The sequence below is a fragment of the Larimichthys crocea genome, chromosome XXIII (assembly GCF_000972845.2).
Source record: "Larimichthys crocea isolate SSNF chromosome XXIII, L_crocea_2.0, whole genome shotgun sequence".
In the NCBI taxonomy this organism is placed as follows: domain Eukaryota; kingdom Metazoa; phylum Chordata; class Actinopteri; family Sciaenidae; genus Larimichthys; species Larimichthys crocea.
This window is the reverse complement of record NC_040033.1, coordinates 7,299,344-7,320,948: the sequence shown is the minus strand read 5'-3', so window position 1 is coordinate 7,320,948 and position 21,605 is coordinate 7,299,344. Positions and strand designations below refer to the sequence as shown.

Below are 21,605 nucleotides of genomic sequence, written 5' to 3'. Positions count from 1 at the left end.
GTTTGTTTGATTAAATTAAGTGTTTGCTTTATTTAGATTAGAATTTTTGCTAATATTCTTTGTTATTTGTTTATTTATTATTTGCTTGGGATATTTAGATTTGCAAGGTTGGTATTTTGGTTAATTTTTTGGTAAATGGGCACTTGAGGTTATTTAGATAGGTGGGCACCTTGAGCACCACCAGCAGCAGCAGCAGCCATGGTTTTCTTTGTTCTTTTGTTTGTTTTATTATTTTGAAATAAATCATCACAAACTGCAAGGATTCAGTTTGGACCTTCATCTTCTTTTGACCATTAAACCAAACAAAATCCCCATGGTGATTTTGTTTGGTTTAAAGTTGAATTTGTTTTTTTATGGACAAATGTCCACTACATTATCATTTATTTGTTTATTTATTGTTTTTATTCTGCTGTAACTCTCCTCCTGTTTCCGCCATTACGGCTCAAACTCCTGTTTGTGGCGCGTGCTGACGACGAAGACGATGACGTCAGGTTACATCACGCGCCACACGTTGCTGCGTGAGCGTTAGCTCTCAGCTCGTGCACACTGAGACATCAGTTAATTAACTTTTAATGATTATAAACTCATTATGTCTTGGGTTAAAGCTGCTCAGCTCAGCGCAGAAGATGTTTTCGACGAGGACGCGGATGACTTGAGTGTGTCGAACAAAGAGTGGCTGACCAACATGAAGAGGAGGATCCGGGTAGCTCTGCCAGCTCTTTAAATGTTGCTGTGCTGGCTCTGTTTTATTCTAGTATTTAATGTCTTCATGTCTCACTATGGACAGGATGGTTTCGTGGACGGAGCTGACGCCGGGGAGGACGCTGCTCTGCAGGCCGGGTTCAACCAGGGCTTCAGGGAAGGAGCAGCTCAGACTGTGGCGGTGGGAAGACTGAAGGGGATCGCGAGGTAAACACTGTGTCCACATGTTATAAACAGGGGCGCTGCCAGGACATCTGGGCCCCATGACAAAAATCAAAGTGGGCCCCACATCTCTAGGACCTAACTATCCCACCAAAAGCTTCACATAACTTTAATTAATTAAAGGCTTGCAACTGTTTTGCGTCTTGTAGTTCAATACTACAGGTACTACTCGGAAAATTAGAATATTGTGTAAAAGTTGTTTTATTCATGCAATTCAACATAAAAGGTGAAACCAATACATTTTATAGACTCATTACAAGCAAAGTGAGATATTTCAAGCTTTTATTTGTTTTGATTTTGCTCATTAGGACTTGCAGCTTCAGAAAACCTCAAATTCAAAAACCTGTAGTACTAGCACAATATTTACTGCTGGTGATTTGTACATGCATGCAACTCTGCATACAGTATGCAGAGTTGCAGGATTAAAAGCCATAAAAATGTGCTAAAGGCCATTTTTTATTTATTTATTTTTATTTTACTGCCCAAAACACGTAAAAACAAAGAGATTTCATTAATATATTTGAAATATATATACTCAGTGATGATGGTTTAATCATTTTATATTGGTGTTTACCTATTTTTTGGGGCCCCTGTCAGTCGTGGGCCCTTGGAAAGTCTGCATACAGTATGCAGCGCAGTTCACTATTTGATGCAGGATTAAAAGCCACAAGAAAAATGTGCTAAATGCCATTTTTATTTTACTTTTACTTTTAAAAACAAAGAGATAATTAATTTCATTATTACATTTGAAATATATATATACTCAATGTTGATGGTTTAATCATTTTATATTGGTGTTTACCTTGGAATTGTCCTAACTTTTCCCCGCTATACGGCGCCCCTGGTTGTATATGTTCAGATTAATACGAGTCAGCACAGACCCAGTATGATGTTTGTGCCTGTATAAAGTTCTTGAAATGAAACTATCCACTAAGTAAAATCACTACTCATAATTCATGTCACAAGTCAGGCCACTGTCTCTGATGAGAGGTCACAAGCCAAGCCATCTGCACGTTGTGTGGTAGCTCAATAGTCATTACAGTTCGTCATAGCAGTCCAGTATATTTGAATACAATAAAAATACAATAGAATAAAATACTGAGGTAGAAAAGAAATGTTTAGTTTCTATATCAGCCTGATACACCGTTATGTTCATTCACGTAGTACACGCATACAGATCCATGATTAATCGCTAAAAGCTAAAATGTGACAGGAGTTATGTTAGATGGAGGTCAAATTAAACAGACTGCAGTTATGGCTCCAAATAGGACATATTAGAAAGAAGAGTGCGGGTCAGGAGAACCACTCATTATTAAAGACTCTTTTCTGTCCCGGTCACTTCTCTTTGTCATTGTATCTGACACTGTTGCCTCTTTGTGTCCCGTCACAGTGCTGTATCGTGCTGGTGGCAGATCCAATATCCAGGAAGACCCATCCCGGCCTCTGTGTGTGACCTCCTGCAGCAGATTGAACAGTATGAAAATACAATCATTGAAGGTCTCAAGTACGTTCCTCCAAGTGTGAGCTCCGTGTCGGAGACTATGGAGGATCTGGACCTGAAGCAGCCAGATTCAGGCTGCTGTGGAGAGGGATGTAAAGAAACGGACTGCTGCAAGAGAGGAGAAAAAATGGACTTGGATGTTCCTCACCAGCAACAAAAGCCACATACTTGCTCCACTGACTGCTCCTCCAGCTCAAGTGGAACTGTGAACCACCTCGTGCAGCGTTGCATGGATCTAGTGTCGGAGCTCGGACTGCCGCAGGAGCTCCTCGGTCACATCGAGGAGGTGAAGAATGTGTAGTGATTGAACATTTGGACAATACCTGGAAGAACTCTTGAAGTATAAAACGAAACTGTAACTTTCTTACACACAGCAGTGAACTATATTTATATATTTCATGTATATAGTGTAAAATATAATTTTGCGTTCATAATTTGTTTGAGATGGTTTTTGAAAATAAAGATTTTTACTGCTTTTCTGTTCTCATATAATTTCTGTTGCCCACCAAAATGAAAATATTCATGTTACCTCTTATACTATAGTATTAATACTTTTTATAAATAAGAATTAGTATTAATTTGTGCTATTGTAGTTTTTTCAAAGCATACATCCTTTAAATAGTAATAAACAAAACCACAGATTGATTTCTACATATTTTATTAGATTAGCAGAATTTAAATTATACTTTAAGTCTTGTTTGATGTTTTCATAGTTTGTATCTGTGATGGGATGCTATACATTTTCTGTAACCACTTATATTTAATAGGGTCAATCCCCCTCTTGTTTGTTTGTTTACATGACTAACAAGTTATGCATACTATATTCCTTTTCTGCCATGCTATGCAAATACAGGCCCCCCTAAACATCACACACTGGACTGTTATGGGAATGGGAAGAAAAACCCTTGAATAAGGAAGACTCTCAGTCTCCATAAGTCCCCATGTTCAAATGTCCAACTTCACAGCAGAAATAAACATGTTTACAGCCTGGTACAAAAAACAGTTTTGGTCTCTGTAGCTAATTTCCCAGTTCATGACAACTGTACTGAGGGTGAATTTATATATAACTCACCTGTTCAGATTATATTAAGTCTTAAAGTTATGCAGGATTAGGATTAAGAAGCAGGACCTCCAACCTGGTGTCGTCCAGTGCAACATATTTTCAGAATGATCTAAATTGTACATACAGGAATAAACATAAGTACAGTTTAAAAGACTGGTAGGTATATATTTATATATATATAAATGGTAAATGGGCTGTATTTATGTAGAGCCTTTCTAGTCCCGACCGCTCAAAGCGCTCTACAGTGCGCATCATTCACACACTGATGGCACAGCCATCGGGAGCAATTTGGGGTTCAGTTGCTCTCAGGTCGTCCACACTCCCGTGAGAGACATCAACAGCCTTTTTCTAATTAGATTTATATATTTATTTCATTATAAGCTCATCATGTCTTGGGTCAAAGCCGTTCAGCTCAGCGCAGAAGATGTTTTCGACGAGGACGCGGACGACATCAGTCTGCTGAGCAGAGAGTGGCTGTCCAACATGAAGAAGAGAGTCAAGGTAGCTCTGCCAGCTCTTTAAATGTTGCTGTGCTCACTCTGTTTTATTCTAGTATTTAATGTGTTAATGCCTCACTGGTGTTATGGACAGGATGGTTACGTGGACGGAGCTGTCGCCGGGGAGGAAGACTCTCTGCAGGCCGGGTTCAACCAGGGCTTCAGGGAAGGAGCAGCTCAGACTGTGGCGGTGGGAAGACTCAAGGGGATTGCGAGGTAAACACTGTGTCCACATGTGTTATATATGTTCAGATTAATATGATCAGCACAGACCCAGTATGATGCTTATTTATCTGTGAAATGCTGCATACTGTCACCTGTTTGTGCCTGTATAAAGTTCTTGAAATTAAACTATCCACTTAGTAAAATCACTACTCATAATTCATGTCACAAGTCAGGCCATAGATAGATAGATAGATAGATAGATAGATAGATAGATAGAAATAGAAATAGAAAATACAATAGAATAAAATACTGAGGTAGAAAAGAAATAGAAATAAAACACAGAATGGGACAAGGACTATTAAAAAGCACAAAATAAATAGGTTTATAATAGGTTTAGGCATCTTTAGGAAATATTTGTTTATGTTATATTTACATTTCATGAAATATTTAGTTTCCATATCAGCCTGATACACTGTTATGTTCATTATGGCTCCAAATAGGACACATTAGAACGAAGAGTGCGGATCAGGAGAACCACTTTTCCAACAAATGAGCTCTGCTTCTTGAACTGTTTCTGTTCAGGAACAGTCGACAATAAATAATCATCTTAAGAGGAATAAACCTGCCTCCTGAACACGGTCAGCCTACGCTACCAGATTTTAATGCCTGTCAAAATACACAATATTTTCTGAGGTGATGTAAAAAGTTTGAGCAACACTGGTTTAGGTAATCCATGCTGATGTTTTTGAGTGGTAAAGGTTTGCTGCCACATAGTGGTTACTGTAAATATTCATTTTTAGTGGTGATATTTGGTGTATGCTTCTGATCCATCTAAATTCGAGTTGATTTATGCAGTCACCTGGCTTTAATAACTGTTAAACAAAAAGAGCAAGCAGGGTATAACTGAACATTTTACAATAAATAGTGCCTGCATTTCAAGATTATACTTTGAGGAATAGAAACATGTTTTCTAATAAACAAAAGAAGCCAAAAGTTAAAAGTTATCAACGTTAAAAGCTTTGTCTAAATAAAACATATTTTAAAATGGGAAAAAATAGGATTTAAATCAGAATTAAAGAGTGTAAATTTAATTTAACTTGATGTCATGCTGAATGGAAATTCAGCAAGTAGTTGAATGGAAATTTTTTGGATGATACCGATAACAGGATTGAGGTTTGATATGCAACCTTATTCAGCAAGTGCTGTACATTCAGGGAGTTTTATGAAGCAATGTCACAATATTTCTTCAAGTTAATCCCAAACAGTACGTCATTTCACACCAAAGATATGAAGCCTTAAAAAATGTGTAACTAGGAGTAATGGCGAGCGATCTGTGAGCGAACGTGGCAGGACAATGTGTTTAATGTGCCGTTTGTTGTATGTTTTTGTACTAAAAAGGCTCCTCTGTGAAATATTTCTGCCTCTTTCTTGTGTGGAAATATCATGAACCTCTTTTGTTCTGCTCATTATTAAAGACTCTTTTCTGTCCCGCTCACTTCTCTTTGTCATTGTATCTGACACTGTTGCCTCTTTGTGTCTCGTCACAGTGCTGTATCGTGCTGGTGCCAGATCCAATATCCGGAAAGACCCATCCCAGCCTCTGTGTGTGATCTCCTGCAGCAGATTGAACAGTATGAAAATACAATCCTTGACGGTCTCCAGTACGCTTTGGAGAATCCTCCTCCAAGTGTGAGCTCCGTGTCAGACAGCGTGGAGGATCTGGACCTGAAGCAGCCAGATTCAGGCTGCTGTGGAGAGGGATGTAAAGAAACGGACTGCTGCAAGAGAGGAGAAAAAATGGACTTGGATGTTCCTCACCAGCAACAAAAGCCACGTACTTGCTCCACTGACTGCTCCTCCAGCTCAAGTGGAACTGTGAACCACCTCGTGCAGCGTTGCATGGATCTAGTGTCGGAGCTCGGACTGCCGCAGGAGCTCCTCGGTCACATCGAGGAGGTGAAGAATGTGTAGTGATTGAACATTTGGACAATACCTGGAAGAACTCTTGAAGTATAAAACAAAACTGTAACTTTCTTACACAAAGCAATGAACTACATTTATATATTTCATGTATATAGTGTAAAATATGATTTTGCATTCAGAATTTGTTTGAGACGGTTTTTGAAAATAAAGATTTCTGTTCTCATATAATTTCTGTTGCCCACCAAAATGAAAATATTCATGTTACCTCTTATACTATAGTATTAATACTTTTTATAAATAAGAATTAGTATTAATTTGTGCTATTATCTTAGTTTTTTCAAAGCATACATCCTTTAAATAATAATAAACAAAACCACAGATTGATTTCTACATATTTTATTAGATTAGCAGAATTTAAATTATACTTTAGGTATTGTTTGATGTTTTCATAGTTTGTATCTGTGATGGGATGCTATACATTTTCTGTAACCACTTATACTTACTATATAGGGTCAATCCCCCTCTTGTTTGTTTGTTTACATGACTAACAAGTTATGCATACTATATTCCTTTTCTGCCATGCTATGCAAATACAGGCCCCCCTAAACATCACACACTGGACTGTTATGGGAATGGGAAGAAAAACCCTTGAATAAGGAAGACTGGATTTAAAGTATCAAAGTTTAAGTTGAATATATTATTCTTGTACAAGAAGAAGTGTTTAACAGTGCAACACACAAGAGGGGTTACAGAGAAAAGGCTCCCTGAGGAGCTCTAACAGTTGGTTCTTCTACATTTTTTATACATTCCTTCAGCAGCAGACTGATACACCCACGGTGTAAGAAGGAGAGGTCTGCAGGTCCTTCATCCCTGCTGCTGTGAGACTTTACAACACCTGCACCTGATCATGTTGTAGTCTCCTGTTCATGTCCCATTGCTATTTTCTTTTTTTCCGTTTATGTTGTACTTAGTACTTGTTTTGTAAATCTGCACATTCTTAAATCTGCACATTCTACTTTAGTACTTTTTGTAAATATGTACACTTGTGTTTCCCTCCTTGATTCTATTTTTAGCTGCTGTTAACAAGTGAATTTCCCCGTTGTGGGATAAATAAAGTATTATCTAATCTGATCTAAAATGTTCTGTAAGAAAAGAAAGAAAAAAGGAAGTAGGAAAGAAGTAAAGTCCAGAAGCAAGTGTAGATCTAAAAATATGGGACATTAAAAGAAGAAATAAAACAGTGGACTTAGTACAAGAATTTTATAACTATACAGATGAAAAGTATGGGGAATATATGTACTTATATACAGATGGGTCAAACGAACCAATAACAGGAGCAACAGGTGCAGAAGTAGTGGTTCCTAGTCATAATGACAAAGTATTAAAAAGAACTTCAGATCATTTAAGTGTATATGCAGTGGAACTTTGTGCAATAGTATTGGCAATAGAATGGGTGGAGGACAGGGCGGACAGGAAAATAATCATATGTAGCGATTCAATCTCATCACTCTTAAGCATTAAAAACAGGGCAGCAAAAACACATCAGGGAGTATTATATGAAATAATGTTGAGAACATCCAGATTAGCACAGCAGGGGAGGGAAATAACATTCATGTGGGTACCAGCTCATGTAGGAATACAAGGAAATGAAAAAGCAGATCAAATGGCAAAGGAGGCAGCAAAGAAAGAAGAGGTGGAAATTAAAGTAAAATTATCAAAAGCAGAAGGGAAAAGTTTAATATGGAAAGAAATAATTAATCAATGGAAACAATATTGGAAAATCCAGGATAAGGGGAGACATTTATATAAACTACAGGATGAGGTGGGTGAGGTGGGGGTAGCAGAGTGGAACAGGTGACGGCACAGTAGATTAAATAGTACACTCAATATAATAGGTAAACATCTAACTGGTCTATGTAGCTGTGAGGAGAGAGAGACAGTGGAGCATGTGATGGTTGAATGTCATGGATATGAACGGGAAGAGATGATGGCAGGGTTGCGGAGGACAGGAGCAGTGGAGAAAAGTGTCAAAAGTGTAATACAATGTGGTAGATGTAGAGAAGGGAGGAACATCATAATGAGATATCTTGTTTTAACTGAGCGAGTCCAGGAGAGGGCAGTGTATGCAACAATAAGGATGCAGTTAAACGTCAAAGAGGAAAGAAGAAGAAGTAACGTGGAGTCTCGGGTTTCCGAGCTGCACTCGAACGCAGCAACACACACACGAGCATGACGTCATGCGCTCGGACCGTGCCGTGACCTGCTGCTCCGTCTCGTGCTAAAAAAAAAAAAAAAAAAAAAAAAAAAGAGGGGGTGGGGGGGGGCTCGCACCAACAGATGTTCCGCGTGCAAACACGGTGAGTACCCGTTGTATCCGTGACATGCACCGCGAGGAACGAGCGACGATCCGGTGAGTGTGGACGGTAACCGGCGTGTCTCGTGTTTATGTTTTAAGTTTACCTGCTCGGCTAGCTCGCGAGCTAACTTAACGGTTTGTTTCGGTTTGTGACAAGCTAACCCCAGAAACTGAAACTGGGATTAAACGAGTTTTTGTTTTTGTTTGTTTTTAATTAAACTCGACCGAGGTTTGTTTTATTCGTCGTTATTAACGTGACAGTTGACGTTACTTCCTCGTGTCTGTGTCAGTTAGGCTAATTTAACACTGAATGTACGTGTTAGCAGGTGTTACGGCGAATTCTGCGACCCCAGCTGAAACATGCCATGTTTTTAATGCATGGGTGTTACAGAAAAATGAGTATTGGCTCCATTTTAATGTGGCAATATGATGTTTAGATACTCAAAAATGAATATTTAGTCTGTTTATGAGGCCATGTAATGTCTGTGTTAGGTCAGTCCTCTCTATATGGGGTTGTCCCTTCATTTAAACCACCTCCAAACATCTGCAGTGGAAACACACCTAATCTGACAGGTCACAGAATCGATCGTAACACCTGTCATATCTCAGTAATGTTGCCTGTCTTCAGCAGCAGCAGCAGCTTGACCCTCGTCGTCATGGCCTCCTGAGATCTTCAGGCTCCGGCGACTCGTCCAGAGGTTCACCGTTCAAGCCTTACAAACCCCCCCAGAGCAAAGAGGGGACAGATGGGGAGCTGTTGCTGTCACACTGAAAGTCCCTGTGGCAGCGTAGAGGAACGAAGTGGTTTGCTGAAAAATGACTCGAAGACCACGGCGGCCACGGGTGAACCGGGCACGACGGGCACTTGTGGTCCTGAAGGAGACGATGACAAAGGGTGAGACAGTTTTTTATGTATGATCTGGTGACATGGTGTTAACTTACAGACTCTAAAGTGATCCTACACGTTTACATTTAGTCATTTAGCCGACACTTTTATGCAAAACGACTTTTAAAAAGGGAAATAATAAATGTAAAGAGCGACAAGGACATGTTACTACTCACATAGAAGGAGGGGATAGATTTATCATGTCCAGAGGAGGTCCTCTGTGAAGAGTTGCAGGTCTTCAGGAGGTTTCTGATCTGGTAGGACGTTCCACCAACGAGGAAAGTTTGGATTGATCTGAGCGTACGGGTGGCAGAGCCAGGCGTCGTGTATTGGAGGAGGTAACATATGTCTGTATGTATGAAGACGTTCAAATAGGTCTGTGCAGAAACGGAGACTTTGTAGTCAGCATTAGGGATTTTAATTTAATGTGGGCTGCTACAGGTAGCCATTGGATCTCGATGAGCAGCGGGGTAACATATGACTTTTCTCAGTCGGTAGGATCTTGAAAGGGCAATCCACGCTTTTATTAGCTCCAGACTGGACTACTGCAACGGCCTTTACGCTGGACTCAGTCAGTCCTTTATTGCTCGTCTCCAACTTGTGCAGAACGCTGCTGCCCGATTTTTTAGTGGGCACGTCCAGACGTGAACATATTACCACCGTGCTGTCGTCACTGCACTGGCTCGTAGTCCGTTTTAGAATTGATTTTAAACTTCTGTTGTTTGTTTTTAACGCCATTAATGGCTTTCTAACACTACAGCACTTTTAATTTTAATTGTATTTTAATTTAATTGTATTTATTTGTCATGTACCTGTTATGTATTGTTTTTACGGCTTTATTGTAAAGCCCTTTGGGTACAGTCTGGCTATTGTAAAGGGCTATATAAATAAACTTGATTGATTGACCTTTTGAGTTGATCGAAGACCAGGCGAGATGTAGAGTAACGTCGCAGAGAGGCAATCTGGCTCAGAGACAGTTGCAGACAAATAAATAAATAATAAATACTGAAAAATGTAGCAGCGAATAAAAAGACATTGACACCACTGCTGCTACTGGAACTTCTCCCCAGAGGAAGCAAAGATCATTTACATGATTTAGTGGCACACAGTCACAAAACTTCCCGCTGATTTATTTGTACTTCAGACTGAGAGCGTAGCAAATGTCAAAACTGAGTCAACAAAGGAAGTATAACTTTTTAAGTGAAGCTTAGAAGTTTGTGACCTTTCTGGGCAGAGGGTTGACAAAGGTGTGAGATCATGAAAACGCGTTCAGAGATGTTGATCCGTTACTGGATTAAAAAAAGTTTAGATTAGACGGTTTGTGTAGGGCGTGTTATGTCACCAATTCATGGAGGGCTGCGGTCACAAACAGGACGAGGGGACTTCCCTGAGGTCCTTAAAGGTTTCAGGAAGAGACATATTGTCATTTCACACACTAGTTCAGGAAATTACTACACAAAGACGAGTGTTTATAGATTCCCCACCTCCTCCACAGTCACAATACAGAAAATAATCTTATCTGTGATCACATTTCTGCTCTGTTACTCGATATCGAAGCTGCAGCTGAGTTTGGGTTTTAGTTTTCAATCTGAAGGATGTTTTTGTGATGGTGCTCATCCTCTCTGTGTTATGTCACTCAGGAAAACGTCAGATGAGGCCAATATAAAGGCGGAGGTGAAGGCTGAGGTGACACAGATTCCTGAGGTTGGAGAGACGGAGCCCAAAAACACTCAGGAGAATGGACCCTCGCCGGACGTGGTCGTACAAACAGGAAAGACTACTCCCAGGAAACTCGAAGAAAACTCCACCCGAGCACAAGATGAAGACGTGAAGGACGGTCCAGCAGACAGTGGACGAGCTGAGCTTCTCAACTGCACTTTAAACTCCCCGCAGAGCGATCATGCCGCGGCTGGTTGGGAGGTTTTTACACCAGAAGAAGAAGAAAAACCAGCTGTGCCGCAGGACAAAATCCCTGATAGCAGCTCGGTAAATCCCAAGGTTTGCTGTGAGAACCAACCTGAGACAAACACAACAAGAGAGCGTGTCACACTGGCCACTGCTCATGATAGTGAAGAGGAAGAAGGCTCCAAGGCCGTTGACAACGCTGCAGCCGAGCCATCGGGGGAGTTTTCTCAAAATAAGGAAGTATTATCTGTCCCAAACACTCAGCCAACTGCAGCAGCTTATCAACCGTCGTCGGAGATCGACAGAGAGTCTCCGAGCTGGTGAGTCACACGACAAGACAAACCGTTAACGTCCAGTTAACGTACATGTGCCTTCACGGCTGAGCGACACACTCATATGTATTTTATCGTCTATTTTTTAAAATGTTTTTAAAGATGTTTAAATAAACAATATGTCATGAAGCAATATATATATAATAAATACGAGGTGTGAGAGCGATGGTTGAATGGACAGGATTTACCTCTTTAGTTCACGTTCAAGTTATTCTTCAACACATCATCAGTACGGTAAAACTTACTTGTCTCACGGCGGTCTGAACTGAGCTCACGTTCCCTGTTTCTTGAATTTTCCTTCACAATGATTCGAAGAGCCAACATCTAACCATCGAAACGCGACGTCACTGTGAACGCTTGGCTGCCACAAGCCGGTTAGGCCACATTCAGACAGGATCCGGCACTGTGGCGAAAATCCAGGTTTTTCCACTCGTTTGAGTTTTGGCTGCGGAGGTTGCGGGCTGCCGGAGAAGATGAGCCGGATCCAAGTTTTGGAAAAACTCAGCTCGATGTCACGCTGCAGTCAATCAGATGTCAGAGTGGTCAGCCTGACCTAAACTCAGATACCCTTCTTTGTTTATTTCATGTACCCAGCTTCTAAATCTGACTCAACTGAGTCTGACTCACAAGTTACGCTGCAAAATAGAGACACGAAGAACTTTAATCTGTTTGTGTCCGATGGTTTAAGAGGGAGAGAGACATAGACAGTGAATGAGAGTGAGGGAGCCGGTTAATCAGCGAAATAAAAAAGCCTGTCTGAACGTAACCTTATCCCTGCGGTGAGGGCGGACACCTCCTGCTTAAAAAAAACAAAAGTCAGAAGGATCATGAGGCCCCCTTTTCTCTGTATTCATACCGAAAATCAACACGAAGAAAGCTTTTGTGCTTCTGCTCTACGAGAGGTTTCTGTCCCTCCCTGAGCTCGGCTTACAATACCTGCATCACTGTTTGACAGATGAGCCGGTCTGTTACTGTATTTACAGTATTTCTACTGAACTATATGAGGTAGTTCGCTGTACTAAGGTCACCATCTGTTTAATCATTATCCCTTTTATATCTGTGGTCATTGAGGGCAGAACTGATTGTCAGGTATTAAATACTCTGATTACTGCTGTAAACATGCATGAACGCAGTGATATTACAGAAATATATACGGTACAATCAGTGGTCTGTACATACTTTAATATCTCTGCTCTGTCGTCTCTTTGTCTTAGTGCTGTGACCGACGATTCAGACAACGGGAGTCCTCCAGTGTGCAGAGAGGCCTCTCCTGAAGTCACGAGAAGCCATGATGTCTCAGAGTCTTCTCCTGGATCGGAGCCCACAGGACTCAACCACAGCGCTGAGGAACGAGACTCCGCCAACTGTGTGGACGAGCCAGAGACCGCAGCTCTGGCAGACATGAGCGAGAGGTCAGCGGGTTCAGAGTTTGCACATCAAAACAAGACACTTGTTTACACGAACTGTGAACTTGTGTGTGTGTTTTTTTGATAGCGTCACTTTGACCACAAGGGGGCATATCGACATCACAGCTTGTTGTGATTGCAAAATGACCGTCTGTATCTGGTTATAAACATTTTTTTATGAATGTTCTCTGCAATATTTGCACAACTAAATGAACATGTCATGACATAAAAGCCCATTTAAGTGGCACTTCTAGTTAAAATATCAGTCGGAGACATAGACGGTAAACTTTTGGTTTATAGTAAAGTAAGAAGAGCAACAAAGATTTATTCTCTTTGGCAGTGGTGCAGTTCTTTTACTGCTGTAAACAAACAGATACTTGCAGCCAGTAAGGAAGCAAATCTCCAACAAGACCGACTGGTTATATTATATGTGACTAATGTTCAGAGTATGGACAGAAATACTTTTTCGTTAAAGAAGTAGATTGTTCTAAGACCTCACAACATGAACTGACATGTACTACCGTCAGTGTAACGTCTGTGTGACTCCATAGGTGACCAACTGTTGTCTTAAACAATGTTTTCTTGTTTTGTTGTCTTCTCTCTCCAGCTCAAAGCCCGATCAGGATGCAAAGCCAGATCTTGAGTGTGCAACTCCAAGCTCGAAGGAGGTCACCTCCTCGGAGAACATCAAACAGGTTATCAGGGAGGAAACGATGCAAAAAGGACAGGATGAAGATGTTCCCAGAGCGGAGGAGAACAACGAGACGAGGCAGGAGGTGGAGATCGCTCCCGAAGAGGTCGAGACTCCCAAAGAGGCTGAGAAAGACGCTGAGATTCAGGAGCTAGCTGGGAAAGAGGAGCAGCTGGCAGGGAGCTCATCCACTGATGTCGAGGCTGATGGGCTATGTCTGACAAAGAAGGAAGACTCGGCTGAAGACGGCCTCGGGAACAGGTTTGTTATGATCACTCGCTTTGGGCTTTTTACCCGTTGAGAGATGCGAGTTACAACACAGAAAGGAGCTGTTAAAAACAGTGTGGCACTGTCAAATCAGCGCCATGTGTTTCAGTTTTGAAATGTCTTACACATCATCCTCTGGGATTTTGTTTTTAAAAAAGGGCATGTGCGATTACCACAATGTTTACCACGAAGAATACACAGTTCCCTCGGGAAAGTGAAATGAGATTTTGGAACAAAAACCTGAGAAAATACTAATTATGGCTATTTTGGCTTGATTTGGAGGATTAGCCAACAAAACCTTCAGTTTATTGTGACTCTAAAGGACAAAGGTTGGTGTTATTCTGTATATATTTTTTGTTGTCAACAAAAACAACAATGTCTGTGGCACTCCGCCCCAAACCAATCATTCTTACTGAATACCTAGCTTTTTAAATACGGGTTACAAACGTGCGTTCTCATCTCGTTTCTTAAAATAGTCGGACACTATGTTCTTTTTTAGCAAACGTTACTCAAACAAGAGTAAATAGTACATTCTTTGGGGTCTATTTTCAGCTGTGGATTAATGCCAGTTTGGTACTTGGTGAGTATTTACAGCAGCAGGACGGTGTATGTGGGATTGACTCAAAATAAACCACAGTGAGTGTGTTCACGCTAATCGAGGAACATGTCAGCTGCCGGATCGTGTGGCTCACTGATGTGTTTTTTGAGGAATAAGATAAAGTACCAGATAAAAGTTTGGACTCGCCATTTTTCTTTTTATTTTTGTGACTTTCCACGTCGTAGATTAACACTGAAGACATGAAAACATGTGGAATTATGTGGTGAACTAAAGAAGATAGTTTAGTTCATCATCATTCGATCACTGGTGGTTAAGTTTGGCTTGGATTTGGAATAACTTGTCAGTAGCGTCACCAGCAAAGCACTACCACATCATCACACATGTGTCAAGGTGGGAACCACACATGTAGATATCATCCGTTCACCTTCTCTGCATTCTTCTACTTCTTCTTGGTCCTTCTCAGTCGTGATTTCTTTGCAGCAGTTCGATCATGAAGGTCTGATTCATTCAGTCTTCTTCAAACAGTTGAGATGTTTCTGCAACTTGAACCCGGTTAAGCATTTATGTGGGCTCTCATCTGAGATGTGAACTCCTCCTCTGCAGCAGCGGCAACACTTGATCTTCCTTTCCTGGGGAAGAACCAGTTTCATCACAGCATCTGCACTTGATGATACATTCAAAGTCTTGATATTTCTGGATTGAGTGACCTTCAAGCCTTAAAGTAATGATGGACTGTTGATTCTCTTTAATTAGTTGATTGGTTCTTGCCTTAATTATTACAGTAGTTGAATAGAGCTATTTACTGTTACTCTGAACAATGGTAGATGGACTCTACTTATATAGCTCCTTCTAGTCTTCTGACCACTAAAAGCACTTTGACACTACATATCTCATCCGCCCATTCACACTGATTCACAACGATGGCACGGCGTCAGTTTTGTGATTATGTGTCTTGCTCAAGGACACTTCGAGATGCATAACTGCCGATCTCAAACACATTAAGAAGGCAAGAAAATCCACTAATTACCTTTTGCAGGGGCGGTCGGTAGCGTAGTGGGTTAAGCAGCCCCGCCCCATGTGTAGAGGCTACAGTCCTCACTGCAGCTGGCCCCGGTTCAAATCCACCGGACGGTCCTTTACTGTGTGTCTATCCCGCTCTCTGCCCCCTGCTTCCTGTCTATCTTCAGCTGTACTATCATTAAAGGCCAAAAAAAAAATCTTAAACTTTTGTGAAAGCACACCTGGTTATTTAAACCATTCTAGGTGATGACCTCTTGAAGCTGAATATCAAGAGTGTGCAAAGATTAAAAAAAAGGGGGTGACTACTTTGAAGAATCTAAAATATAAAACATTTTTTTGTTTACTACACAGTTCCATGTGTGTTTCTTCATAGTTTCTATGTCTGCAATGTTCATCTACAATGTAGAAACCACTCGATGAGAAGGTGTGTCTAAACTTTTGGCTGGTACTGTACATCACATCATCATCAAAAATATGAATCATGGCTTTTTTGTTCCTCCTTTTTAGTGAAGAAGATTTGTACAGAGGAGCCGAGGAGCTGTCAGCATCACAGGAAAACAAAGCAGGACCGCCAGCTGTGTTGGAAACCTCACGTCAGTACATCCGAATCACACATCGATGTCGTGAGAATTACAGAGATGTGAAACAGCACTACTTTTGTTTTGTCATGTAAACGACAGACAATAGTCGTTTTTGTTTTTGGTGCATCCTCTCCTCCTTACTCTCCTCTCTCCTACTCAGTTTTAAAGGTGGAGGACAGATGCAGCTTGGCCCCGGCGATGGATATTCTGTCGTACAGCGAGAGAGAGTGGAAAGGAAATACTGCCAAAAGTGCTCTCATCAGAAAGGTCGGTGTGCCTGTAGCTCCTGCAGATTAAAGCCAGTTGTTGCTGTGTTTTTTTTCTTCATGGTAATGGCTAAAAGACTTCCTGTGTTGTCCCTGTGTGCTGCTGTAGGGTTATAAAGAGATGTCCCAGAGGTTTGGCAGATTGAGGAGAGTGAGGGGGGACAACTACTGTGCCCTCAGAGCAACACTGTTCCAGGTGCTCTCGCACAGCACCCAGCTGCCCGTATGGCTGCAGGAGGAGGACATTACTATGGTAAATGCTCGCTTAATGAGGTGTTATCGCTTTACTGTTGGCTGAGCCCCCCTTAGTTACTACGTATCCCGAGCATAAAGGCAGCACTGCTGAGTGAGGTGGCTCTTGGTCCTGCCTTTGCCACCTGCTGTCTAAAAATCAGGGCTGAATGAAGCCTGGTTTCTCAAACAAGCCGTCCGTAACAGCACCTACCTCTCAGTCAAAGCAACCGCACTGTTAATTATGCATAACTTTAAGCCTTAATGTAATTTGAACAGGGGAGTTCTGAATGCAGAAGTGTCAAAAACTGCAGTTCCTCAAACGTCCAAACGAGTCAGTCTCCATAAGTCCCCATGTTGAAATAACTTCACAGCAGAAATAAACATGTTTGCAGCCTGTACTGAGGGTGAATTTATATACAACTCACCTGTTCAGATTATATTAAGGCTTAAAGTTATGCAGGATTAACAGCATGGACGCTTTGTGCACCCAGGCGTCATTCAACCCGCCTCAGGTCCACTGATGACCCACGTCTTTGCCGATTTTCAGATTAGCCAGGAGGTGGAAGAGGACTGGCGACCACTCACCACAATCTGAGCTTCAAAGCTCTTCAGAAACCTGCGGGCGACATCACACATACGGCGTCCATTCTTTATGCTGTCAGTGGTTGGGAGCATGTTAACAATTCTTTAGACGTCTGCTGTTTTGGAAACCCAACAAAAGAACTTCTGAGCTCTTTGAACTCTTCGACGTTAGCTCGACAAAACCTGCCGTGATTGGACGATTTGGAGGAGGGTTTTTTAGTAACGGTTAATTACACGTGGTCGTTAGAGGACAGAAAAACTAAAACAAAACACATTCCAGTAGGATGACTAACTGTTCAAACGTCTGTCTTGATAGCGTCAGTGATTCATCTCCCAATTCTTTTGTGTTTACAGCTGCCGAAACAACTTGAGGCCCAGGAAGGTCTGATAAGTCATTGGATGTTTCCTGGAGATTGCCTGCAGGGAGATGGGACAGGAGACGCCGCTCTGCAGCTTAAAGGCTACATGGAGCTCCTCCGGAATAAGGTAGTCGCTGCAGATCTGCTCGGAAACATGTGAGAAAGTATTTTAAAGACACAGAGCGAGTAAACCACAGCACTATTTTTATGCCATCCATGGACACTGAAAGTATTGATATTCATCCTCTGAGCTTTTAGATGTGATTGCTACCATATGTTAAAGGGAGGTAGTCCTCTGAACGCTGCACTGCTCTGTGTCTGTTGGGTTTTTTTCTTTCTGTGTGTCATTAACACACAGCCTAGTTACGCTGTAAAGGATTTGCAGGGTTCGACGGACCCTCAGCCTCAAAGAAATCTATTAAAACCGCAGAGCCTCTTTACTCTAACAGAACGAGGCTCCAGTCAGACTTTACGGTCAGCGACTGCTGCTGGTAGATTATGAGAAACTCTGGTGTTTACTGCGCACACATTTTTTTCAGACCTTTTTTTTTTTTTTTTTTTTTTTTTTTGCTTAACGAGACCGAGCTGTGTGCTGGTTTTGTGGCCGACATTATAGATTCCATACAGTTGCCCAGAATAGACTGTGTTGTTTTTCTGGTCGGTGCTGGCTCCACAAATATGATGTTTGTGCGAGCTTATGTATGTGTGTGTGCAGAGAATGGAAGGAAAACACCTTACAATGGCCCTTTTTGAAAAGTAAATACCAGTTTTGAGCTTTTTTTTGTAGTAAATATCATCACGTTTATGTCTCCACTGCATCTAAAGAACTCAGATAGACTGCAGACAGTTTAAAAATGATGTCTTTGTTGTTTTTAACAAATAATCGTGTTGTTTTTCGACATTTGCTGTTGACTAACGGCAATATTTGAGTGGAGAGGTGGACAGACGTCAAATAGCATCTCAGTAAGCAAATAACTGAACGTATGTCATTCACTGCTGGTCAGTGTATGATACAAGATGAGATAGACCTCCGTGTTTGGAGCGAAGGAGTTCAAGTAGCTCAGGTTTTTGTTCACGAGTGATGGAACGTGAGATGGACGTTGTACCGGACCATCGAGGGGAAGAGGAAGCTGACTTGGAACGCAAAGCTCTCGATTTTACACTCCCGACCCTCACCTAACTAATGAGCTTTGGGTAGTGACCAAAAGAATGAGATCGCGGATACTAGCAGCCGAAATTATGCTTCCCTCGCTGGCTGAGATATGTTGGGGAGTTCGGACCTCAGAGCTCAGAGCTCAGAGTAGAGTCGCTGCCACTTCATGTCAAAAACATCTGAGGTGGATCGGGCGCCTTCTTAGGAGGTGTTCTGTGCACGCCAGGGCAGACCCAGAACCTGCTGGAGGGACTATAAAGCCCATCTAGCCGTGGAACGCTGCAGGATCCCAGCCCAGGAGGAGCTGGAAGGAGTTGCCGGGTAGAGAAACACCTGGAATGCTCTGCTAAACCTGCTGCCACCACGACCGGACCCCGGATGGATGGATGGGAAGATAAGATAGACTTTATTGATCCCACATCAGGAAAATTCACTTGTTACAGCGGCTCACAATCTACAAGGTGGATAAGAAAAATACTCTAATACTAAACACAGGACGGATGATCGAGGCTTATTCGTTGCTCTCTGCTCACAGGATTTCTCAGAATTTAAAACCGATTGTCGTCTATCCATGTGCTGAATTATTTGCTTCATCGATCGATTTTAATTGGTTGGTTTTGATGACTGCTTCAAAATTGCTTGTTTTGTGCAACCAAGAGCACACGTAAGACAAAGAAGAGACGAGGCATAATTGAGAAGACAGATCTAGGTAACGTTTGGCTTCTTTGCTTGGAAAAATAACTTTGAACATAGTTTCTAAAGGTCCGTGCTTTCAGGAGAAACTTGATTGAAATGACCTCGTGGCTGCAGCTACTTCTAATCTTTTGTTGCTCACCAATCAATTTCCATGAAGTGATTAAAAGATTTTGATGAGAAAATGTCAGAACTAATGAAAAATTCTTGTCACGCAGTCTTTTTTTTTTTTTTTTTGTCCGTCAATAACAGTTTACAGTGAACGTAAACACAAAACTGCAGCGAATCCTCATATTTGTAAATTGTTTCATTGATTTGTTCGCAGTGGCAGGCGGCGGTGGACTGCTCCTCGGCGGCCGAGCGGCAGCAGCAGTGCGAGCGAGTGTTTCAGGGAGGAGAAGACGAGCTGGGCCTGCTGGAGGCGCTCAAGCTGCTGATGCTGGGCAGAGCGGTGGAGCTGCACGGCTGCATGCAGGCCGGCGGAGACGTCCCGCTCTTCTGCTGGCTGCTGTTTGCGCGCGATTCATCCGACTGCCCGCGCTCCTTCCTCTCCAACCACCTCAGCCACGTGGGCCTCAGCGCCGGGCTGGAGCAGGTAGGCTAAACCGAGGACTTCTTCTTTTTTTATTTGTTGTTAATGTTTTACTGGCCATATATATAGACACGCCTACATTTCTGTCACATAAAAGCATCGACAATCTCAAGTTCTTCTCCAAAGATCTGAATGTTCCTGTCCACTGTCAAGATCTGTCAACATATGAATGAAAAGGAACGCTACGTTAGAGGACTCAGGAAGACCCTGCTGCTGCCATAAAAACATAAAAAAAGATTGGAGTTTGCCAAAACTTACCTGAGGAAGCAAAAATACTTCTTCAGATGAGACAACGGGTACATTCAGACAGAAGGCGTTGTGGAGAAGTTGAACCGGATCCAACTTTGGAAAAACACGCTGCCACCACCAATCACCCCTCCACAGTCAGCCTGACATCCAAACTCTGACACTCTTACCTGTTGTGTTCTGGCTTTGTTTATTTCTGACTCACAATTTACGCTGCAAAATAGCGACACGAAGAAGTTTGATTTGGTTTGTGTCTGACGGTTTGAGAGACGTAGACAGTGAATGAGAGTGAGTGAGCGAGCAATAAAGCCGGTTAATCAGCGGATTAAAAAGTTATTGTTTCACAAGCGCTTACGTTCACCACAAATAGACACACACCACTCTGTCTTAATGTTCCATGATGCCGAATGATTGGAGGGTGTGCCACCAAATATTAAGTTGAGGGTGCCAAGTCCATTTTTGAGGTTTTGTGTGGAATATCTTGGATTTTTTCTTTTGTGTTGTTTCAATCCAAACAAATGAAACAAAGCGTGATTGTGATTGGAACAGTTGATTGTGTGACAGAAATGCAGGTGTGCTCAGGTACGTACAGTAGTTTCCTGGCAGCTTTGGGAGTATTTACATGAAACGTTTTTACGGTCAACAACACTGCTGGGAGTAAATTTCTGCCATATAAACATTTGTCACTCTTGGTCGCGTATAAAAAGACTTATGTTGTGAGATTTGGGCGTGTTAGCATTCCTATCTGAAACCCGAACAGTGCGACATGTCCGCGCTTGTGTTTTCTCTGTTTTCGAGCTGTGATGTCTTTGCATCATCAGCCCGGAGGATGAGGAGGTTTCAGGAAGGTGTCGAGTGATTTAATTGTTATTTTCAATCTTTTTTTCCATAGAAACCCCACCCATAAAGATCATGTGCTCCAGCAGCTGATCGTGCTGTTTTTGAGACGTAACTGTGCAATTATTTTTTTTTTCTGCCTTTCGTGCAGGTGGAGATGTTCCTGCTGGGCTACGCCTTGCAGTGCACCATTCAAGTTTACAGACTGTACAAGGCTGACACGGAGGAGTTTGTCACCTACTACCCAGACGACCATAAGGACGACTGGCCGTCCGTGTGCCTCGTCACGGAGGATGACCGCCACTACAATGTGCCAGTCGTAGAAGCTGCAGAACTGAAGGAGCTGAACTCGAGCTGATCGCCACTGCAGAGAAATCTCCTGCCATACAAACAAAACACTCCTCAGGTTGATCAAGATGAACAGATTTACGCCAACTAAAAGGAATAGTTTGACATTTTGGGGGTCGCTTTCTGTGCTGTGAGTTAGACGAGAAGATCGGTGCCACTCGTGTAAAGCGACCACGATCAGTTTAAGCTCTCACTGTGGCTTGTTTAGATCAAACTTCC

The 21,605-nt window shown here is 42.0% G+C and overlaps 3 protein-coding genes across 7 annotated transcripts; all 3 read left to right on the top strand.

Moving 5' to 3' along the window:
• The first annotated feature begins 426 nt into the window (after positions 1-426).
• Positions 427-2,894, top strand: yae1 (YAE1, ABCE1 maturation factor). The gene is made up of 3 exons (XM_027274017.1): positions 427-703; positions 788-909; positions 2,315-2,894. Exons 1-3 carry the CDS (start codon positions 590-592, stop codon positions 2,724-2,726), a joined length of 648 nt encoding a protein of 215 aa, XP_027129818.1. The 5' UTR covers positions 427-589; the 3' UTR covers positions 2,727-2,894.
• A 974-nt stretch (positions 2,895-3,868) lies between these two features.
• otulina (OTU deubiquitinase with linear linkage specificity a) lies at positions 3,869-6,274 on the top strand. The gene is made up of 3 exons (XM_027274018.1): positions 3,869-3,989; positions 4,080-4,201; positions 5,698-6,274. The coding sequence occupies exons 1-3, from the start codon at positions 3,876-3,878 to the stop codon at positions 6,119-6,121; spliced, it is 660 nt and encodes a 219-aa protein (XP_027129819.1). The 5' UTR covers positions 3,869-3,875; the 3' UTR covers positions 6,122-6,274.
• Positions 6,275-8,231: 1,957 nt separating this feature from the next.
• Positions 8,232-21,593, top strand: LOC104935614 (histone-lysine N-methyltransferase SETD1A). Of its 5 annotated transcripts, none has more exons than XM_019271657.2 (11): positions 8,232-8,430; positions 9,061-9,324; positions 10,956-11,540; positions 12,767-12,964; positions 13,566-13,910; positions 16,003-16,088; positions 16,237-16,343; positions 16,452-16,595; positions 17,513-17,644; positions 19,689-19,958; positions 21,190-21,593. In XM_019271657.2, the coding sequence occupies exons 2-11, from the start codon at positions 9,176-9,178 to the stop codon at positions 21,394-21,396; spliced, it is 2,223 nt and encodes a 740-aa protein (XP_019127202.2). In that variant the 5' UTR covers positions 8,232-8,430; positions 9,061-9,175; the 3' UTR covers positions 21,397-21,593. The 5 variants fall into 5 exon arrangements, with proteins under 5 accessions (XP_019127202.2, XP_019127205.2, XP_019127203.2 ...); XM_019271660.2 differs by having other exon boundaries at positions 9,058-9,324; XM_019271658.2 differs by having other exon boundaries at positions 8,232-8,483.
• Positions 21,594-21,605: the final 12 nt, after the last annotated feature.

Bases quoted from the DNA above. Each gene is read 5' to 3' on its own strand.
- LOC104935614 (XM_019271657.2), top strand. From the start codon at position 9,176: ATGGGGAGCTGTTGCTGTCACACTGAAAGTCCCTGTGGCAGCGTAGAG. The intron at 17,645-19,688 runs GTAGTCGCTGCA...ATTTGTTCGCAG, and splicing joins TGGAGCTCCTCCGGAATAAG to TGGCAGGCGGCGGTGGACTG. The intron at 19,959-21,189 runs GTAGGCTAAACC...CCTTTCGTGCAG, and splicing joins TCAGCGCCGGGCTGGAGCAG to GTGGAGATGTTCCTGCTGGG.
- yae1 (XM_027274017.1), top strand. From the start codon at position 590: ATGTCTTGGGTTAAAGCTGCTCAGCTCAGCGCAGAAGATGTTTTCGAC. The intron at 704-787 runs GTAGCTCTGCCA...CACTATGGACAG, and splicing joins ACATGAAGAGGAGGATCCGG to GATGGTTTCGTGGACGGAGC. The intron at 910-2,314 runs GTAAACACTGTG...GTCCCGTCACAG, and splicing joins AGACTGAAGGGGATCGCGAG to TGCTGTATCGTGCTGGTGGC.
- otulina (XM_027274018.1), top strand. From the start codon at position 3,876: ATGTCTTGGGTCAAAGCCGTTCAGCTCAGCGCAGAAGATGTTTTCGAC. The intron at 3,990-4,079 runs GTAGCTCTGCCA...TGTTATGGACAG, and splicing joins ACATGAAGAAGAGAGTCAAG to GATGGTTACGTGGACGGAGC. The intron at 4,202-5,697 runs GTAAACACTGTG...GTCTCGTCACAG, and splicing joins AGACTCAAGGGGATTGCGAG to TGCTGTATCGTGCTGGTGCC.